At 46.4% G+C, this 22,727-nt stretch overlaps 1 protein-coding gene across 1 annotated transcript in view; it reads left to right on the forward strand.

Annotated features, from left to right (window-relative positions):
* TSTD2 (thiosulfate sulfurtransferase like domain containing 2) overlaps positions 1-22,727 on the forward strand; it is a 210,792-nt gene that overhangs the window by 173,472 nt on the left and 14,593 nt on the right. Inside the window, exons 7-8 of the mRNA XM_086961849.1 lie at positions 3,494-3,612; positions 21,510-21,668. Coding sequence (XP_086817975.1) covers positions 3,494-3,612; positions 21,510-21,668 — 278 coding nt within the window. The remainder of the gene's footprint in view (positions 1-3,493; positions 3,613-21,509; positions 21,669-22,727) is intronic.

Consider the following 22,727-nt stretch of genomic DNA (forward strand, 5'->3'; position numbering starts at 1 on the left):
GACAAATATAGTGTGAAGCGGAAATAGGAACAGACAAAAGTTTTCTGCAAAATATGTTTTCCTCACTCTGTATAGCCTAGCAATTCGAAAAGCCCCAAACCTCAGCACCATACATGGCGATGGGTATACATTGCGCTTTATAAATCTGCAAGAGAGGCTTAAGAGAGCCACCCCCCACATGTTGGGGAAGGCTACTCAAGGAGCCATTAGCCATTGCAAATTTCATACTACAGTGCACAATATTAGCAGTCCAAGACCCTACAACTGAAAAAAATCACGCCAAGCTATGGAAAAGTGCTGATTTGGCTCAAATGCTGTGAACTAATCGACATATCAAGCCTTCGGTCAGCATTACATAATATGAGATATTGTAAAATTTGTTTGCAAATCGAGGTGGATAATAAAATCCACAAACGTCTGAACCAGATGACGCAGTGCCCTGGGCGTACACGCCATGAGCACTGCATCATCCGCATTTATTAGTGTCGGTAGTGGCTTCACCTTAATTTTTTTAATATTTTGTGATGACTGCACCAAAAACGGATGAAGCTCGTTAATATAGAGAATAAATAAAAAGGGAGCCTTCTGGATATCATGGGGCATTGAGAGGTTCTATGTGCTATAAAGCAGAAAAATTGCACAGGCGCAAATATTAGAGTAAAATAACGTTATACTCTTTTACTGCTTGTCTACTAGGGAGTAAAGCAACCGAAGTGTCCTCTAATGCACAATACTCGAAGATGTTTGCACAATGGTACAAAATGGAGAAAATAGATTTAGACATTTTTGCTCAACTGGCAAAGCACATTAATGCCTTATAAATAATTTTACATGTACGATACAGCTTGTAACAAATAAATCCTTACATATGAATAACTATTTAAAAACAATATGTTTGAACAAGTTCTTTACAATTTTGTTTTGATTTTGCAGTCAATACAAAAACACCATTCTTAAACAGTTGCACAATTAGGAACTTACAGCTAGATTCATCAAAGACCCGTTTTGCGAGTCTTTAATAGCGATTCATAAGGAATCGCTATTAAGGACTTGCAAAACTGGATTCATGTAGGAATTGCAAAAAATATTTCGATTCCTACATCTTCCTTATTTGCGATTAGCAAATTGCTAATCGCAAATAAGGAATAACTCCCCATTCATTCCTATGGGCCTAAAGGCCCATAGGAATGAATGGGGAGTTATTCCTTATTTGCGATTAGCAATTTGCTAATGGCAAATAAGGATGCGATTTCAAGGGTGCCAGGGGTGTCCAAAATGAAATGCAAATTTACACAGGTGTTGCCCACACACATGTCCAAAGGACATGTGTGTGTGTAACATGCAACTGAGAAAAATGCACTAAAGTGCTTTTTTCTACTTTTTTCGCTATTTACTTCTATTAGCGGCCAGAAATTGCGAATTCGCAATTTAAAATTGGTTAATGAATTGCATATAAGGAATCTCAAATAGAGATTCCTTAAATGCAATTCCTCGCAAATATGCGATTTCGCAAATAGCGATTTTTGGATTTGGGATGATGAATCCCAAATGCAAAAATAGCGCTCGCAAAGGGCCAGATTCTCAGAATCTGGCCCTTTGCGAGCGCAATTACCTTTCATGAATCTAGCTGTTAGTATATCAGATTTAGGTAAAAAGGCAGAGATATAGTGGAAGTTTTGAATCCGTTTCGTCCTAGGGGTTGTATTCAATAGCATCTCCATCCCAAAAGTACACTGTCATGAAGTTCTTGAGCTGTAGTCACCGTTTCCTACACCAGCACCCATGTCAAGAATCAAACATCACGTGCATTCATTCAGTATGATACTGTCAATATCAAAAAACATTTAAATTGTGACCTTAGTTAAAAGTTTCTTACTGGTCCCCAAATGTCTTGTGGTCTTGCCGCTGTGGACTATTTCTTTCAGCCAGTCTTGTGATCTCAGGTGGGTGGGGTGCATGTTGTTGGGCCTTTCTTCCACATCATTGCCACACAGTGTTCAGCCCACAAAAAGAGTAGGATCTCCACGCTGTGAACTTGTTTAGGGATGTCTGTTACATAACCTCTTAGGAGTCATATTTAATAGAACAATTGTATAATAAATATGATTCATTAATTTGAAATGTAAAGGTTTTTGCTTATAATTCTTTGCTATTTTCGTAGTCTGTGCTCAGCAATACCTTCAGCAGATTTTTGAGCAAGTTGATTTTGCTTCCATTGGAATCCCTTTGTGTTCTTTAAACAGAGCAAAAACTGTGAAATCCCCTTTATCCATGTTTTGCTCCGGGCACATTTTAGTTAGGAGTAAACATGGTTTGCTCCTCTCCCTATTTACACAAGCAGCAAAAAAGCAGCACATGGGTTTTCCCTGTTGTTTTTCTGCACCGTTGCAACCTGTTTGCATCATCCCTCTGTGCAAATGGTGAATTTTGGGACTGATTTTAACTTTAGCTCCAACTGTGTTTATCGTGGGGGATAAATGCTATAGCATTTAAATAATTTGCCGCACTTGCCTAAACTGTCTCCTTTTCTAAACTTTCCTCTAATGTGTCCATCTCTTCCCACTTTCCTGAGGTATCTTAATTGTTTCTCCACTTGCCTGTATTGTCTCCATCTCTTCTCTGCTATAAATAAACACGCACCGCTCCTCCAGTTGCATAACGCACACTCCTGTGCAACCACCTCATTAACCATGGGCGCTATTTTACAGTGATTCAAATTTAGCAAATTGCAGCCCTGTGGAGCTCGACCAGGACTCTGCACTTTCCAGGTGCAGGCACCGGGGTGTGCAGGCAAATAAGGGAAATGAGCCCTGCATGTCATCCATCTGATTTCTTTAAGCATTACCAAAGAGCACACGTCAATTCCAGTCAACCATTAACACATATCTCAAAATATTTTTTTTATTACATTTAATTAGTTTATGCGTTAATTATAAATTCCAACAATTAGCGAGAATGAATACTATATACTTGCAATGTACATAGATGTGCCAATGTGCCATATTACTCCGTCAGCAAGACGTCTTGTTAAAAAAAACAAGTGTCCCCAGGAAAACAGCATCTAACTGACCTGATTAAAATCCATATTTTGACAATTATTTTTCCTGTAAAGAAGTACACTGATCACAGAATTCTAGCCCACGCACTTGGTCACGGTCTCTGATAAAGGTGCCCGAATTATGCTGCATCCCCAGCAGGCACCCCGCTACCTTTTTCATTGCTTTTAAAAGAATGGTGCACTTGCAGTAAGTGATGGGAATGTGTACCTCCAGCCAGAAAAACTCCTCAATAAGTAACTGCTTAGGCCAGCAAGTGCTCCACATTTCCAGCTTTGTACATATAATTTTGTTCATAAATGATCTGTCGAAACAATGATGCCATTGATTAATTCGTGGACTGCGGCTAATACAATGCAACTTAAGAAAAACACATTAAACTCCAGTGGAAAAATCGAGATTCTAACTGCTTCCACATTTGTAACTTATTGATTTAGGAATACATCTGTCACCAGAGGAGTTTCATAGGAAAGTAGAAGAATATCTATCTCGCTCCGACCAAGCAGAAAACGACACCATTCTACTGGACTGCCGAAACTTCTACGAGAGCAGAATAGTGAGTATTATTTCTTTTGCTTTCTGAGGTTGTACACACGTTCCGAAAAAAAACAATGAACCTACCGGTCTGGAAACCATAAGACATAGATTAACAGAGAAACTAGAATGCCTAGGTCAAAGAGAAGAGAGAACATTCATTAAGTAGAAAAGAATCCCATGAGCCCACATAAGTGGCGACACTTCATCATCTGGGTTTTGTGATGGGTTGCACCATTTGTGCAGCCAGCAAGAAATGATATCAAAACTATGCTTGCTTTGTACCCCAGTGATCGGTACAGCCACTAGCCAGTTTTGATCAATGGTGCTGAAGGTTTGCAGTGCAATAAAGTGAAAAAAATATAGTGCAAATGTTAAAATTGGCTACTAGGATATTGCGGAAACTTTAATAAACACTATCCTAGTGTCAAGTCTAAAAACAGAGCGTTGGCCGTTTGAAAAAATAACTGTCATATGCAGTGAAATGGCAGGTCTACATGTTTCAGCCAAATGGATTACTTCTATCCATGCTTTTGTCAGGACCAGTACAACAGTGCTACTGCAATAATGTAAAATATAGTGCTTAACAACTTAAATGGTTGGTGCGAACAGCCTACCATATCCTGTGACTCCCATCAAGTGAGCGAATAACATAGGAACCTTGGATTCATTCCTACAAAATAATATATAATAGTAAATTATAAAAATCTTCTCTGACCTAGAACATCCAGAAACACTGTTGCTCAATATCTGTTATTTAGAAAATGGCCTTATTGTCCAATTCACCACTCATTAACCTTAGTGGCGATTACAATGGTTTTTGATAATATCCCTTTATACACCCACTAACCTCAGTCATACTAAGACATACTAAGAGAGCCAACCATGGGTTTCAGATCTTTCCTAGAATGACATGGAGATTCTACATGACACTAGACTTTGTAAATATGAACATTTTTAACACACACTCGGCTCAGAGGAACCTTGCTGGGAGGCGATGGATAGTGTGTGAGTTTTAATGTAACAAGGCTTATGACTAATATGGGAAATTGATCCACAGAGATATTTATTCTGTTTCCGATCTTTTCTGCTTCTGATCTTTTCTGCTTTCCCATTTCTAGCGCGGTGCCTCATTTCCCTGAGCAGTCGCCAGGAGAGGTGAGGTGTACTCCCACATAAAGCTGGGTGAGTACACACATTTTGTGTTGATGATTTACATTGCTACAAATGAGTGGTGGGTTTGAATGCAATGTTCCAAACGAACAGGAAACACCACCCGGGAGGAGAAAGATGGCAGACTAAAGCCGCCCGGAGCACAGCGGTGTAGTGATCCCTCCCGTGGACATTGAGATTATGGTTTAAAGTGGAGAAATACGGAGAAAAAGAAACTGAATTAGGAACGGTGTATTTCTGAGGCTTCCAATATATTACGCGTACTATTGCCCGGCTGAGACCTGGAAGTCAGGGCGGGCAGCGTGGGAGCCGCAGAGGCAGCAGTGTGGAGCAGGGGCTGCGTTATCGAGCGCCATCATTTACCGAACTACCAGTCCCATCACTACGGAAAACCCACTGATATCTAAGAGAAGGATCAACGTGGGGGGACCGAGCAGAGCCCGAGCGGAGTCCAGCAGAGAGAGCCCGGGCGCAGGTGAGAGCTGCGAGAGCTACCGGGGGTCAATCGAGGAGAGAGACTCCCTGGGAGGGAGAAAGCTGCGTCGGTCCGAGGCAAGAGTAAGCGTGGGGGCCGAGCTGAAGTGGAGCTGAGCGTCGGCGGCGGTAAAGTGGTGCAGCGGGTAAAGCAGTGCAGCAGGAAGACCAGCAGAACCCGTGAAAACCGTGACCCACACCTGGAGCGCGGTAAAACCCACGATCGCTGATCACTTTCATGAAACAATTTTACGAGACATACGAACCGCACAGACTATAGCGGCATTTAAGTTAAAGCCTTGAAAGCTCTAAAAGCAATGCTGCAGTAAGCTGGGAACCCGGGAGTTTGCGGATAACCGGGAATCACAGCGGGACTGCAGGCTGCGGATTGCGGTAAAAGCCCCATAGAGATGCTTAGAGGCAGCAGAGGAGCAGTGGAGCCATGGAGTCCTGGATGGTGTCGGGGGCTCTGTGAGTGGCTGCAGTGGTCCGGACCCTGATCTTGCCAGCTGAGAATTTTGACTCGAACCTGAACTCGAATTTATCTGCAAAAAGAAGAAGAAACGGACGTGGCGTTCTCGCGGGGTGCGGATCTGGTGGATTTTAAGAACGGAACATACATATGGGCCAAACATGACGGGGTGATCAGGGTTTGATTGCCAAGGCCTGCAAGCGACTTTCTCTACTTTGCTCCGAATGCAAACGCTTTGGATAACTGGAAGACTCATATATGAATCCTCTGCAGCGAGCCTACCTGTATGTTGAGAGATGGCCCCGAAAAATCCTTTACGGTCTAACCGCAAGAATCTGGTGAGTGGGGAGGCAAATAGTGCCGGCCAGGGCAGTGATGTAACTATAGAGAAAACCGCCCAGAACATAGGAAAATCAATAATTCGAGCACCCATATTACAAGTGCAATCATTGAAAGCGTCTGAGATTGAGACTGAGGCTGGGGGTGTGAGGGATAAAAAGCAACAAGGAAATAACTGCAACAAAATAGCAGTGGGATTACCAGCAATAGTTACAGAACCTACGCATTGCAACAATGTTATTTCAGATGCTTCTAGTATAACTAGCAATATGGTGCAATCAGTGGCAAGTACGCATATGGGAGAGGCTTCAGGATCATTGGAGGAAGGCCCAGAGGGGACAAATGCGAGGGAGATATTACCACTAATTGCTGCACGAGAAAAAGAGATAATTGCTATGAGTGACCTAAGTAACGCATCGAGCTGTGTGATCCCCCTAGACACATTGGAAGTTTCTGGCTTGGAGGGACACCCTAATCAAACCAATGCTGCAGAATCAGGGGTAGAAGTATGTGCTGTCATAGACAATTTTGCTACAGATATAGATACAGCTCTGGGGAAGACTCGGGTTCAAATGGGGATTTTGAGGATTTAGAGAAGACCGTAAATGAGAACCTCAGAGAGGAGAATAAAAGTGTAGCTAAAGGCTCGGGCGCAAGAAAGGAAGAACAAAGGCTAAGAATAAAATAAAGACGACGTTCGGGGGCAGAGTAATGTAACTACTAAAGGTAATTCGATGATCAATAATAGCCCGCTACGGAGATGGATGCAGGCAAAAGGAGGCGTCAAGACGATGGCATTGCGGCTCTAAGGTGCTAGCCCTTCTGAAGGGGACACTGTGAAAGATCTATCACCGAGTATATCGGAATCTGATAAGGCCAAGCTGGGTGTGGTGGAACATCATTAGCTGCTTCCCCTGTTCTCCATTCTGCTAATATAGTAGAAAGCTTGGATCGGATAGGGCTGATCCTTCAACCATTGCAAGAGAACGGATCGAGCAAAGAAGATGTTTCGTGAACAACGGCAGGAGGCACAGCATCATTATCTGCAGATGCAGGAGGATAATGGGAGAGTACAACACTCACTACCTGCAATGGTAAGCAAAATAGGAGGGCTGAAGTTTGAGATGTCAGAACTGGAACAAAGAATCCTGGGAGTCGAGGAATCATCTGCTGGTACAGAGGACTCTGTGAAAAGGCATGAGAACCAGATTACGGCTATGCAAGTAAAGCTAGAAGACATTGAAAACAGACAGCGGCGACAAATCTTAGATTGTTTGGCATCCCAGAGGGGTCAGAGGGTGGGGACCCAAGAGCGTATATTGTCCAATTATTACAAAAGGCATTTCCGGACCTATCTGATTGGGACTGGGATTCACAGATCCAAAGAGCACATAGACTACAGTTGGTCCAGAGAAATAAGGGAAGCCAATATCCTCAGCCTTTTTTGGTTTATTTGGGAAACTTTCTACTGAGGCAAGCGGTCTCACTTAAAGCTCGCCCTAATACCCCAGTCACTTCGGAATCTGTAACTTTTTTTGTTAGATCGGATTTAAGTAAAGTCACCATGAATAGGCGATGGAAATTGAGGCAATATATAGATCCGATTAAAGCTCTTGGAGGACAGGTGTTTTTGCAGGAGCCAGCTAGGCTTAAAGTATTTAAGAAGGGTTATACTTACTTCTTTACTGATGAGAAGGAAGCTGAGAAGATGCTGATTAAGTGGCAAGTAGAAAATGCTGGAGAACCAACGGAATATTGACTCACATTAATGGATAATGACTAGTGTTGTATAATATAGTTGAGGGACTATAGTTGATTGAGAGAGGACAATGAAATGATCAAATATGTGCCCTTTTTAAAAAAAAATCTTTTTTATATACTCTCTGTTTTTGTATTTTTTCTCTCTTCTTCTTTCTTTTTTTTCTTATTCTCTCTCTCATTTGAGAGGATATTCACCCCTCATTTGAAAGGCTATTCACCGCTCATTTGAAAGGCTATTCACCACTCTAATGGGTTATTTAAGAATAAAGTATAGAATAAAGTATATGATACTTTTTAGTTTACACGGGGGTGATCATTATGGCTGTGGCTCTTTATGGCTGCCAAGACTAACGGCAGCTGGGAAGGCAGAGGTATCCTCCTCTATGGATAAGGAGGGTGGGTTGGGGGTGGGAGATGGGCAACTTTAGGGGAGGTTATGGGGGTGGAAAAAGTGGTCAAAAATAACATGAGGGAATTTTACTCTAAGGATAATAAGGGAAAAATATTTTTTCTTTTGCAATGGGTAAGATGAAAGGGGGAATGAGAATACTGGTATGGATAGAATGAGATGTTTATCTTGGAATGTTGCTGGACTGAACAGCAGAAATAAACCAAGGTTGGTTTTCGAAGAACTGAGAATGTATAATCCACATCTGGCCCTGCTCTCAGAAACTCATATCTCTTATCAAGACAGGAATCTGCTTGGTCAGCTAGGGTATGATATAGTGGTTAGTTCAGAACTTAGTACCGCAATTCGAGGGGTTGTAATCTTGAAACACTAGCAATTTAAGGGGGTGATAATTAGGACATCTTCAGATAAAAATGGTAGGTGGGCTGTAGCACAAATAAAGGTAGAAAGTGTTAAATATATATTTTGTGTCTTATATGGGTCTAATAAGGATGACCCTACTGTTATTGATAGGGTTAATATGGAGCTGGTGGATTGGGAGGGAGAACGGGTAATAATGGGCGATTTTAATTGTATAATGAATTACAATATTGACACTACTAGAAGATGCGCATTTCAGAGGATGCGCAAAACACTGGCTGCAGTTATAGAACTGGGAGAATACATGGTATAAGAGACGCCTGGCGGGCGCTATATTCAGATATTGCTGGATACACGTTTTACTCAGCTGTGCATAAACTTTGTTCGCATATAGACATGGCCTGGGTATCGGACAGGATATTGGAGTCAAGGGATGACGAAGACATCCAGCCCTTTACCTCCTCTAAGCACTTTCTTAGCCCACCTGACAATGGCAGGTCGGCCTCCTGCGCCAATGAGACCACCAGCTCGGTGGGTTTCCTATATTACGGGGCACTTGTCAAGGATGCCCTTTGTCCCCCATATTATTTGCTTTGTCTGTGGAACCGTTATTAGTCTCTTTACAGAACCAATTATGCATAATCCCTTTTTTTCAGGTCTGAATTTACTGAAAATAACAGTATATGCAGATGATATTGCTGTCTATTCAACAGACGCAAGAGAAGCCATGAAAGGGATTATATTAGAGGCAAGAAGATTTGGGGCAGTCTCGGGATATAGATTAAACACGAACAAAACTCAAGTAGTAGTGAATTATTAACCATCAATGATGATACAAGGAGTTTGTAAAACAGCTACCTACTTGGGGGTAAACATTTCTGCTAATTCAGAAGAGGTAGTCACATTAAATTATGAAACGTTATTAAAAGAGACAGTTATTTTGCTGAAAAAATGGCGTAAGTTTCCTTTGAGCATGAGTGGTCGTATACATTTAATTAAAATGAAAATTCTTCCTAAATTGCTTTATTGGTTTCTGTCCATTCCTTTACGTATTAATAACTCATTCTTTAAACGTTTAGATGGTATACTCAGCAGCTTTATCTGGGCGTATAAGAAAGCACGGCGTGCAATTGAATTATTAAAACTCCCATTTAGTCAAGGAGGTCTTGACTTCCCAGATTTAAAATTATATTTTTGGTCAACATTTCTTGGTCGTATCCATAGCTTAGTAAGTTTAGGTAATAATATCTTCTATTATGCATTTATGTTAGGAGAAGAAACTAAGATGTTTCTATACAGAGTTAATGACCCCCAACTACTACAAACGTGTTAAATTCAAGACCGCACGTGATGTTGTATTTATTTGGCGAGCTATCCTAAATAAATAGAAAATATCGATTTATCATCCTAAATTTCCTCTATGGGACAATCCAGCACTCCCGGGAATATTTCATGAGTGGGGTGGGAAACAATGGGCCAATCTAGGTATTGTAAACCTAGGAGACTTATACAATTCCAATGGTCTTTTAACATTTGAGAGACTGAAGCTTATATATGATTTAGTAGAGGGTATGCGATGGAAGTATTACCAGATTCGTGATTATTTAGTACGAAAGCTGAAACTTATATCTGAAAGAGACACGTTAGTGATAGATTCCTTACCTTAGAATATCCCCAGGCGTCAGACTGGATCCGGAAAATTTTGCGTAGCAGTACCCTTGCGCGTCGGTAGGCGCCGTCTGCGGCTCCGCGTCCGTCGTCGGCGTCGTGGGCGCCGTGATGACGTCGTCGGAGTACTTAGACGCCGCCTCCGCGTGCTGACGTCAGTTCTTCTTTTTTCCGCGCCAGCCAGCGCAGATCTGGAAAAAGCAGTTCCCTAGTCATTTTTTGACTAACTTTTTGGATCTTTTGATCTATTTCGAAGTCTTCACGACTCCGACGGTGCCGTTAGGGATGCCCGGCTTCAAGCACTGCGATGAGTGCGAACGCCTCATGTCGATTACGGATCCGCACCGCCTGTGCCTGACGTGTTTGGGCGTCGACCATGACGACGAGGCCTGCTTCGACTGTCGAGCCCTCTCGAGGAAGGCCAGGCGGGAGCGGTCCCGCAGGCGTCTCGAGATCCGCCAGTGGGCCCCGCGCCGTGTGAGGTCCCGGTCCCACGGGAGGTCGAGGGACAGGTCGCGGGGGCGGAGCCGTCACAGCTCCGGGAGTCGCGCCACTCCTCTGGGCCCAAGTCGTCAGGTAAGAAGCATAAGAAGTCGAAGAGACATCATCGCTCTTCCGACTCCCCCCGACGCTCGCGCGATGCGGCCGGGGGTTCGGGTGACACCGCCCACGCGGCTCCTCAGGAGTCGCGGGCGCCGCGTTCGGCTCCATACCCCCGGTCCCTGGGCTGAACGCGACGCCGGAGGAGATAGAGTGCTTCCTCATGGCCATGAGGTCCCTTTCTTCTCCGACGGGTTCCGCGGCGCCTTCGGGCCCAGCGAACCCGTCTGGGGGCCCTAGTGGGTCGGGGGCTGCGACCCCGACGCCGTCGGGTGCTTCGGCCTCGACGCCGCCGGCGTCTTCGGCGCCGGCGCCGCAGGGCTCCACGATCCCGACGCCGCCGCTGCCCTCGGGCTCGGCGCCGCAGGGTTCAGCGGTCCCGGCGTTGTCGGTGCCTTCGGGCCCGACGCCGCAGGGTGCCGTTCGGCCCTCGTCGGGCGCTGGAACGTCCCCGGTGGACCTTACGACCCCCCCCGGGGTCGGTCCGTGTGGTGTCCCCTCCGGCGTCGGCCTCGGCCGACGCCGTCCCCAATGCCTCCTCTGTATGGGTTCCGGCGTCGGGACGGGGCCTGTCGGCGCCGATCTCGACGCCGGTCGGGGAATTCCATCCCTATGAACCATCCTCATTCACTTACGACCCTGAGTCTCAGGAGATGGGGGAAGAGGAGGATTGGGAGGGGTCTGAGGACCCTCTGACAAGGGAATGTCAGTCTAACATGGACTGGACAGGAGACCTTGGGGAGGCCAGTGGCCTGGACACTTCTCCAGACACTGGATTCGTCTCTCCTCCTTCCGTGGCTTCGGAGGAGGGCGCAACATATAGTGTGGTGTTGATGAGGGCTGCTAAGGCGTTGGGCCTTGAGCTCCCGGTCGTGGCCGTGAGGACTAACCTCCTCACTGAGGTCCTTAAGCCGCAGTCATGCTCCATGGAGCCTATGCTGCCGTTTAATGAGGCCTTGTCGGACGTTCTTTTGGGCACTTGGTCCAGGCCCGCTACAGGTTCGCCTGTAGATAGGAACGTGGCCAGACGCCACCGTCCGGCTCCGGGCGACCCATGTTTCCTGTCCACCCACCCCACCCCGAGAGTCTGGTTATCCAGGCCTCTAACTCCCAGACCGCCTTCCCGTCGGCTCCCCCTGACCGGGAATCCAAGAGGTACGAGGCCTTTGGCAAAAAGGTATTCTCGTCCCTTAGCTTAGGACTGCGGTCTTCCAACACCGCATGCCTCTTGGGCCGTTACACCCATTCTATATGGGAAACGGTGGCGGAATTGCTGCCAGAGTGTCCGTTGGAGGTACGGGCCAAACTCGGCCAAGCCCTAGTGGAGGGCCGGGACGCAGCGAAGTATTCAATCAGGTGCGGACTGGATACAACTGACTCGCTGGGCAGAGCGATGGCTACGACGGTGGCGATTCGACGCCACGCCTGGCTCAGATCCGCCAACTTCTCGGCTGATGTCCAGAATACCCTCATGGACATGCCGTTCGATGGCCGTCGCCTCTTTGGCGACAAGGCAGACCACGCGCTCGAGCGCTTTAAGGACTCCAGGGCTACGGCCAAGTCCTTGGGCCTCTCGGCCCCGCGCCAGCAAGTGGGTGCCTTTCGCTCCTTTCGTGGCCAAGGAAGGGGCGTCCCCACGCGTGCCGCCAGCCACTCGCCGCAAACTGTCGTCCAGCGCGGCGGCGGCCGTGGAAACCGCCGTGGAGGCGGTCGGGGAGGCAAGCGGAGCCAGTCCACACCTTCCCCCGCAGCATCCGCCTCTAAACCCTCCTAGTCCGTGCTTTTCGGCCCATGTGACGCCAGTGGGGGGCAGGGTTCGCCATCACCACTCTCACTGGCGCACAGTCACTTCGGACAGGTGGGTGCTGCAGATCGTCCGAAGGGGCTACTCCCTCCCCTTCGAGACGACCCCTCAAGCCATGCCACCGCAACACCACCCCGTATTGGGGGATCATTTGCGGCTCCTGCAGGAGGAAGTTTCGGCCCTCTTGGCCAAGGGGGCCATCGAGCGCGTTCCTGGGCCAGAAGTAGGTCGTGGTTGCTACTCCCACTACTTCCTGGTACCCAAGAAGGGCAAAGGGGGCCTACGCCCTATCTTGGATCTGAGGAACGTCAACGGCTTCCTCCGGAAGGAGAAGTTCAAAATGCTGACACTGGCTCAGGTCTTGGCTGCCCTAGACCCAGGAGACTGGATGGTAGCGTTGGACTTGCAGGATGCGTATTTCCACATCCCCGTCCTGCCGGCCCACCGGCGTTACCTGCGGTCACGGTAGGCCTCGAGCACTTTCAGTTTACCGTGCTCCCCTTCGGCCTTACCAGCGCCCCACGGGTGTTCACGAAGGTGATGGCGGTGGTCGCAGCTCACCTGCGCAGGTTAGGGGTTTCAGTCTTCCCCTACCTAGACGACTGGTTGTTGAAGGCGGGCTCGCCCCAGGCAGTCGTCAACCACCTCCAGACTACGGCGGATCTCCTGCACAGGCTGGGATTTTCCATCAATGTGCCGAAGTCCCACCTGTGCCCCTCTCAGAAGCTCCTTTTCATCGGAGCGGTTCTCGACTCGGCGCAGTTTCGGGTTTACCCGCCCGAACAGCGAGTCCGGGATATTCAGGCCCTGATTCCGATCTTCGGGCCGTTATCCCGGGTTTCGGTCAGGCTGACGCTGCGGCTTCTGGGGCTGATGGCCTCCTGCATCCTTCTGGTGCATCACGCACGGTGGCGGATGCGGGCTCTGCAGTGGGACCTGAAGTTTCAGTGGGCCCAGCACCGGGGCAACCTTTCCGACCATGTCCTGATCTCGGAGGGCACTGCGAGACAGCTGCAGTGGTGGCTCATGGACCGCGATTGGGTCAACGGCAGATCCCTCTCCCTTCCCCAACCGGAGCACGTAGTTGTGACGGACGCGTCCCTCCAGGGCTGGGGTGGCCACTTGGGAGAGGCGGAGATCAGAGGACTCTGGTCTCCGGCGGAGTCCCGGCTCCATATCAATCTGTTGGAGCTGCGGGCGATTCGTCTGGCACTGAAAGCATTCCTCCCGTCTGTCCGAGGGAGTGCAGTGCAGGTGTTCACGGACAACACCACCGCCATGTGGTACTGCAACAAACAGGGCGGTGTGGGGTCGTGGACCCTATGCCAGGAGGCTCTGCGCCTCTGGCAATGGCTGGAACATCAGGGCGTGACTCTGGTGGTTCAACACCTGGCAGGTTCTCTGAACGCCAGGGCGGACGAACTCAGCCGTCGGTGCTCGATGGATCACGAATGGCGTCTGAACTCGGACGTGGCGCAAGGCCTCTTTCTGCGTTGGGGAGAGCCTTGGTTAGATCTATTCGCCACTGAAGAGAACGCGCAATGTCATCAGTTCTGCGCGTTGGAATTTCCAAGGCGGCACTCGCTCGGAGACGCTTTTCGTCGCGAGTGGAGCTGCGGTCTGTTGTACGCTTTTCCGCCTATACCTCTTCTGCCCAGAGTGCTGAAGAAGATCAAGCGCGACCGAGCACAAGTCATCCTTGTGGCTCCGGACTGGGCACGAAGGTACTGGTATCCCGAGCTACTCAGTATGTCAGTCGATCCCCCGGTTCGTCTGCCTCTTCAGGAGGACCTTCTGTCGCAGCAGCAGGGGACGGTCCTCCACCCGAACCTGTCCAGTCTCCACCTCCATGCATGGAGATTGAGCGGCGACAGTTGAGGCCATTTGACTTGCCTCCTAAAGTTTGCAACATCATTCTGGCAGCCAGGCGTCCCTCCACAAAAACGGTATACGCCTGCAGGTGGAACAGATTTGTGGCATGGTGCACAGCAAAGGCTGTGGATCCTCTCAATGCCCCTCTCTCTGAGATTCTTCTCTTCCTTCTTTCTCTTGCCCAGCAGGGCTCTGCTCTGGGCACTATCAAGGGCTATCTTTCGGCTCTTTCAGCCTTTCTGAGGCTGCCTGACCAACCCTCTTTGTTCAAGTCCCCTATAGTAAACAGATTTCTGAAAGGCATCACTCATACCTTTCCTCCTGTTCCTTTCGTGATGCCTCAGTGGGACTTGAACCTGGTTCTAACATTTCTGATGTGCGCTCCCTTTGAGCCACTTCATAACTGTCCACTTCGCCTTCTTTCTTTGAAGACTGCCTTCCTGGTAGCCATCACCTCTGCCAGGAGAGTGAGTGAGCTCCAGGCCCTCTCTTGTAAGCCTCCTTTCCTTTCAGTCCATCCGGACAAGGTTGTTTTGAGGACTAGGCCCTCCTTCTTGCCTAAAGTGGTCACGGCCTTCCACATGGGGCAGTCCATCACATTGCCCACCTTCTTTCCGCCTCCGCACCCCTCGAGAGAGGAGGAGAGGCTCCACCGTCTGGACCCAAAACGTGCGCTCTCGTTCTATCTGGATCGCACAAGCCAGTTCCGGGTGGATGATCAACTCTTTGTTGGGTACGCGGGCGCTAAGAAAGGGAAAGCGGTGCACAAGAGGACCAGTTCTCGATGGATTATCATGTGCATCCAGGCGTGTTACTCCTTGGCTAAGAAGGAACCACCTGTTGGGCTGCGGGCTCATTCCACTCGAGCCACGGCCACTACAACTGCCTTGGGCCGAGGTGTGCCCTTGCAGGACATTTGCCACACTGCTACGTGGGCTTCGTTGCACACGTTTGCGAGGCACTACTGCCTGGACAGTCAAGTCCGGAGGGATGGCTACTTCGGCCGTTCCGTTCTCCAGGACTTTCTGGTGTGAATATTGGTTCGCAGACCCACCACCACGGGGATGGTATTGCTGGGGTATCTATTCTAAGGTAAGGAATCTATCACTAACGTGTCTCTTTCAGATGCACAAGTTACTACATGTGTAACGATATATCTGTAAGAGACATTAGTTAGTGATAGATTCCTTACCGACCCACCCATCCTCCCCGTTCTGCGAACCGATATCTAGGGTTAAGGTCATCCCCTTTCAGGGCCCTAGTTTCTTGGCACCAGTGTCGGTTTTTGTCATGGCTCTGCGCTTCTGGCGCGGAAAAGCTGTTGCTAAGAACTGACGTCAGCACGCGGAGGCGGCGTCTAAGTACTCCGACGACGTCATCACGGCGCCCACGACGCCGACGACGGACGCGGAGCCGCAGACGACGCCTACCGACGCACAAGGGTACTGCTACGCAAAATTTTCCGGATCCAGTCTGACGCCTGGGGATATTCTAAGGTAAGGAATCTATCACTAACTAATGTCTCTTACAGATATATCGTTACACAAGTAGTAACTTGTGCGATAATACTGGACTCCAGTATATGGGATTGTATATATCAAAGGGAGAATAAATTGATGGTTAGCATTGGTTATAAAAGCTTTAACTCTCATAAGGAAAGTGATTGTGGAAGAATAGCTGCACGTTGGAGTCAGAAAATGAGGTATAATATATCGGCCAGTACTGTGTCATCTGCACTCAGCGGTATTTGTAAAGCGGTGCATTCATATAATCTAAGATTACAGCAATATAGAACTATCTGTTTTTTATATTATACTCCTGAAAGAATATCCAAGTGGGCATCAAATACGACTACTAGCGATCGGACTAAGTGCCCGAAATGTGATCTGGTGGCAGCTGATCTGCAACATATGTTTTGTCTTGCCCAATGTTGGGAGAATTCTGGCAGGTGGTGGTTAAAGTTTTATCACAAAAATTAGATGGACCCATCTTGTTTACAGCAGTGGATGTATTAATGGGGGGACAGAATAGAGACTCTAACCAGATGGATTTAATAACTATACTACTGACTTGTGCTAGATTAACCATAGCCCGGGCTGGATCTCAAAATTACCACCTGTGGTGCTGGAATGGTGGGGTATGGTCAAAGATATACTTAATATGGAGCTTTTACTCGCTAAAGCTAGGGGGATTCGATCACTTTGCAAGATGAAAAAATCTAGGGAACTTTTATGTAAAGCTTGGCCTCATCTTGTATTTTATTATTTTGTATTATTACTCTTTTGTTGTATCTTACCCATCGATGTTGGATAAGAAGAATTTGTATCATTAATGCTTATTATGCTATACTCAATTTTTGTTCATGATAAATGACCTCATGTTAATAAAAATATTAAATAAATAAATAAAAACAAATGAGTGGTGAATTGGACTATAAGGCCATGTTCTAAATAACAGATATTGAGCAACAGTGTTTCTGGATGTTCTAGGTCAGAGAGATTTTTATAATTTACAATTATATATTGTTTTGTAGGAATGAATCCAAGGTTCCTGTGTTATTCGCTCACTTGATGGGAGTCACAGGATATGGTAGGCTGTATCGCACCAACCATTTAAGTTGTTGAGCACTATATTTCACATTATTGCAGTAGCGTTGTTGTACTGACCCTGACGAAAGCATGGATAGAAGTAATCCATGTGGCTGAAACATGTAGACCTGCCATTTCACCGCATATGACAGTTATTTTTTCAAACTGTCAGCGCTCTGTTTTTAGACTTGACACTAGGATAGTGTTTATTAAAGTTTCCGCAATATCCTAGTAGCCAATTTTAACATTTGCACTATATTTTTTTCACTTTATTGCACTGCAAACCTTCAGCACCATTGATCAAAACTGGCTAGTGGCTGTACCTATCACTGGGGTACAAAGCAAGCATAGTTTTGATATCATTTCTTGCTGGCTGCACAAATGGTGCAACCAATCACAAATCCCAGATGATGAAGTGTCGCCACTTATGTGGGCTGATGGAATTCTTTTCTACTTAATGAATGCTCTCTCTTCTCTTTGACTTAGGCATTTTAGTTTCTCTGTTAATCTGTCTTATGGTTTCCAGACCGGTAGGTTCATTGCGTTTTTTCGGTTGTAGAATGGGGATAGAACACTACCTGGTCTTTAAAAATAGATATTCCCTAGGACCCTCTGATTAAGTTTTTGTGTAGGTGTACACACGTTCCACCTTATTATGGCATGCATTGTACTCCAAGGTGTATAAGAGCATTTTTATTGCATCTTTACTCACATGTATATTTCGTCATGTTTCCTTATTGTTGTATGTGCCCCTTTAGAGGGGGTTTGCATTTGAGCATGCACGTATATAAACTGATTACCGTTGTCTGCCTACTGTGAGTGGTTTAATGTATTAAGAATGGAATCTAGCTAAACAAATACAACAGACGTATTATGTATTTTTATTGCACACAGAATTTGTTGAAAATAACATATTTTCCAGTACCGTGACTTTTTGCGTATGAAGTTGGACAATTCCTCCAGCATAGAATTCGCAGAGCCTAAATCACACTTTAGTGGCTGTTAATGTGTCTGTGATAAATGCTGCTGCTGTCCGAGTCCTTCTGATGTGTAGTGGTCTTCAAATGCTTGTGGTACCTGTTTGTTGCTGACAGCAGGCTTGTGATGGGCACACGTTTCATCTTTTTTAATATTTTGATACCTGCCATTTGTAGGGGGATCAATTAATTTTTTCTATGTTATCTTTTTTGATGACGCTCAGTTTCACTATTACTCAAAAACAATAAAAAAACCATGCAATGCGGGTTAGTAACAAAGCCACATCATAATCATTCTTTACTGAATCTTATATAGTGTGCCCCATTCCCAATAACGTTTTTTGATTACTTGCTTGCTTTTTATTGTTCAGCAACTTAATGAAATTGAATGTAGTAAAACCACACAATAGGTGCATATGACATTAAGCAAAAACAGTTTCCACTGAGAACACATCTTTTAATATGTATACATTTATTATTGCTTCTAGCTGTTTTAGTTTTAAAAGAGCACTATAACATGAAGTATACCATATCATTTCCAGTGAAATTAATTGGAACACCTGTGTTGTCCAAGTTAGTGTACAATTGATTGGTTCCTGAATTGTTACTTTTATAGTTGAGATTTAACGTCTGAAGCCTCAAGTTGAGAGAGGATCATTGTCCCATCTCATTTTTAGGGCTCGCCTGCTGTACGCATGCGCATAGCTGGCAAGCTCTTTAGGGGCTTAAATAAGCTTTATCTAGACTGGCGATTGACTGGCGATTTGATGCTGTGCCCGTGCGCTTTTAGGTCAATGCGCAAGCGTATTGACCTAAAATGCGCGTGCACATCATCAAATCGCCAGTCAATCGCCAGCAGCACTCCTCTCCTGCTGCTTCACACCCTCATGCCGCTCTCCCCGCTCCGCCCCCTCCCCTGCCCGCCGTGTCGCATTTCTCATCCCCCCTCCCCACAGTAATGCCCTCAGCCGGCCGTACTTTCACTTTGACGGCCGTGTTTCTCCTTGTCTCTCGTGTCACCAGGCTGTGTGTGCTGCCTCCGCGGGCACCATGATGTAACCCCACTCTCACAAATTACATTATCAAGGACGTTTGTTACGGTGCAGAAAGTGTGCATATAACAAGTACAACACTCTCACAAATTATAGAAGCAACTAATTAACTAATGTTGCACAATTTTATTAAGAGCTTTAGAAGAGTGTTTACTAACGAAGTTTAGGTATGTCACTTTTGTGTAGAGACCATTTTATTCAAATGGATGCTATTTTTGTTCTGTTCAAATTACTCTTGCTCATTACCCCCTCCCAAGCAATGTCCTGGGAGTTTTCTCTCCCCACAGTTTTCACGGGCACAGGACACTGTAAAGGAATTGGTTATTTTCTTAAAGAGCATGTATTGTTAACGAAACTTTTCAGTGTTCCTTATGTAACTTTCTAAAGGGAGTTCCGCTGGAAGTTCAGATGCAGGGTTACTAGCTCACTAGTTAGTCTTTGTTAGAAAATGCTTCCTATTATTTATATTCTTATCCATTCTGAATCTGTAAAGGGCTGTTATTAAAGTTTTGTTTTTTAATTGTATTTTAACTTATTTATTGAGTTTATATTTGTCTGTCATGTGCTTTTATGGTTGCAAAATACCGAATAAAGTATTTTGAAATGAAAAGGTTGAAAAAATAAATAGGCAGTCCAGAGAAATGTAGTAGATGTAATGAAGGCTTAGATACAGAGTTAAACAGACAGAGACCTTAGCTAGTGGATGTTGAGGGAGCCACCACCACATCCACCACCTCATCTACCACCTCATCCACCACCTCATCCACCACCTCATCCACCACCTCATCCACCACCTCATCCACCAACGCATCCACCACAACCACCATATCCACAACCAACACATCCACCACAACACCACCACATCCACCATCACCACCACCACATCCACCATCACCACCACATCCACCATCACATCCACCACCACATCCACCACCACATCCACCACATCCACCATCACATCCATCACCTTCACATCCACCATGACATCCACCACCACATCCACCACCACATGCACCACTTCCACCGCATCCACCGCATCCACCACCACCACCACATCCACCACCACCACATCCACCACCACCACCACATCCACCACCACCACCACATCCATCACCGCATCCACCACCACCTCATCCACCACCTCATCCACCACCTCATCCACCACCTCATCCACCACCTCATCCACCACCGCATCCACCACCACCGCATCCACCACCGCATCCACCACACCCACCACCATCACTTCCACCACCACATCCACCACCACTTTCACCACATCCACAACCACCACATCCACCACCACCACATCCACCACATCAACACCACATCGACCACCTCCACCACCACCACCACACCCACCACCACCTCCACCACCCCCACCCCCACCACCACCACCTCCACCACCACCACCACATCCACCACCACCCCCACATCCACCCCCACATCCACCACCATCACCACCACATCCACCACCACCACATCCACCACCACATCCACCACCACCACCACATCCACCACCACCATATCCCCCAGATCCACCACCACCACATCTACATGTGTGTGGCTCTGTGTGTGTAGGTGCAAATGCAATGTTCTTGGATTGTCGTCACAATAAAATACACTGAACATAATCTTCACAAAAGTTATTTACAAACGTTTAAGCTATTGCCATTATAAATTACAATAACTTTTATTTAAGTATTAATTATTTACAAAATTAAAAGCCATTGTTATTTGTTATATCAATTCATCTAAGTCACGTAAATACAACACACATTGCATTACAAATGCTATAGGTGTCACATTTGCAAAAGTTAAAACTATTGACATTGTAACTGACAAAGCTATTAATTTTGCTACTTTCAAAACCAACACATAAATAAAAAAAGTGTCATTTACAATACCAATAGCTCAAACTTTCCTAATGCGAGACCTATTGCATTTCCAATGCTTGTTTTTTTTGCTGTAGGCACCACACGTTTCCATGTGTGCTGGGAGAAAGGGTGAAGGTCAAGGAGGTGTTTGCGGCGTGCCACTTGGATTGACTTTAAAAGCAGCACTGTAGTGTGTTGGAAAGATACCATGTAATGTGGAAGCTCATTCAGTGGAGGTGGAAATTGTAGTGCCTCCTTAAACAGAAAGTGTTTCTCGTTGACCCGACTCAGAAGATGGATGTATCCTGATAATAGTTGCTCAAACTGAAGAATCATCTCCCGGATCAGTTTGAGAACAAATAATCCTATCTACTTGAGTTTTTGCCGTCACATTAATTCACAATGAGGCAAAGGTCTCAAATTTTCTTCTGTGTTAGCAGTTTTATTTCGCCACCAGTGCTTTTTTCAGAACACTGTTTTTGCTTATTTGCACTAGGGAAAGTTCCAGAACTGCATAGCTCCAGACATCAGAAAATTCAGCTACTTTCCCAACTATGTCAACCAAAACTTGGATCTCTTCAAGAACAAGAAGGTGCTGATGTATTGCACTGGAGGGATCCGCTGCGAGCGGGCCTCCTCCTATCTGCGGTCTAAGGTGAGACATGTTCTCTGGACTAGTACAAAGGAGAAAAGTAATTTTTTTAATTCTTGAGATTTTCTGCATTTATCACGCCATTCGGGTAGGTCGCTTTAGCAGGCACTTTGTAAATGACACCGAAAGTTTTAAATAAGCATTCTGTTTCTTTATTTCTAGTTAAAGTTTGCAATGTCTTCCCAGTGTGGTTCCACATATTAGGACTGTGCGGAGTTCACGGAGTTTCTTTTTTTTTTTTTGAAAAACTTTATTGTGCAAACATTGCATTACAGGTATGGGCCTACAACCACAAGGGTCGGCCGCTAGAACATGTGAGGCATTTATGTAATTCACAAAGCAGCGACCGCTCTTTCGTGGTCCAACTTAACACACTATACCTTTTCGGCAACGCTGGAGGTAGGCAGGATATAGAGATTTTTAATTTTTTAGAAATAAAAACGAGAAAGAAAAAAAGACTCAAGGCGAAAGATGTTATAAACAATGTCAAGTTCTGATGGGGGGGACCCACAGTACCAAATAACGAATCAGGAGGCATGAAAAATACTCGGGGTGGGGGCAGTGGGGAAGTCAGACAATGGGAGAAAAGGAATAAATCATTCCAGGAACCTCCCGATCAGGGGGAAGGTGGAATGTCCAAAGTGTCTTCGAGAGGGGGTGTGCAAATGTTCCCTCTGTAGGCGTTCCACTGACCCCAGATTTTACTCCGCGCCCTAGGCTTGCCCCTAGCCAGATATACCGTCTTCTCTCTAAACATGCACCAGTCCATATTCTCCTTCCATGCCGACACAGTGGGAGGCCGTGGGGAACCCCACAACTGCGCAATATCTCTTTTCGCAATCATGTTCCCCAGTGCCGCCAACCGGGCCTGGGCAATGTTGTAATCATTCGGCTCCCACACATTCAACAGACATCTACGAGCCTCAGGCAGCAGAACAACCCCGGTAACACACTCCATGACCGCGTGCACCCGCTGCCAATACGCCGCCACCTCCCGGCACTCCCAGAGGATGTGGAGAAAGGTAGCACTCATACCACATCCACGCCTACACAACCCATCCA

Source organism: Lissotriton vulgaris, chromosome 3_1, assembly GCF_964263255.1.
Source record: "Lissotriton vulgaris chromosome 3_1, aLisVul1.2, whole genome shotgun sequence".
Classification (NCBI taxonomy): Eukaryota; Metazoa; Chordata; class Amphibia; order Caudata; family Salamandridae; genus Lissotriton; species Lissotriton vulgaris.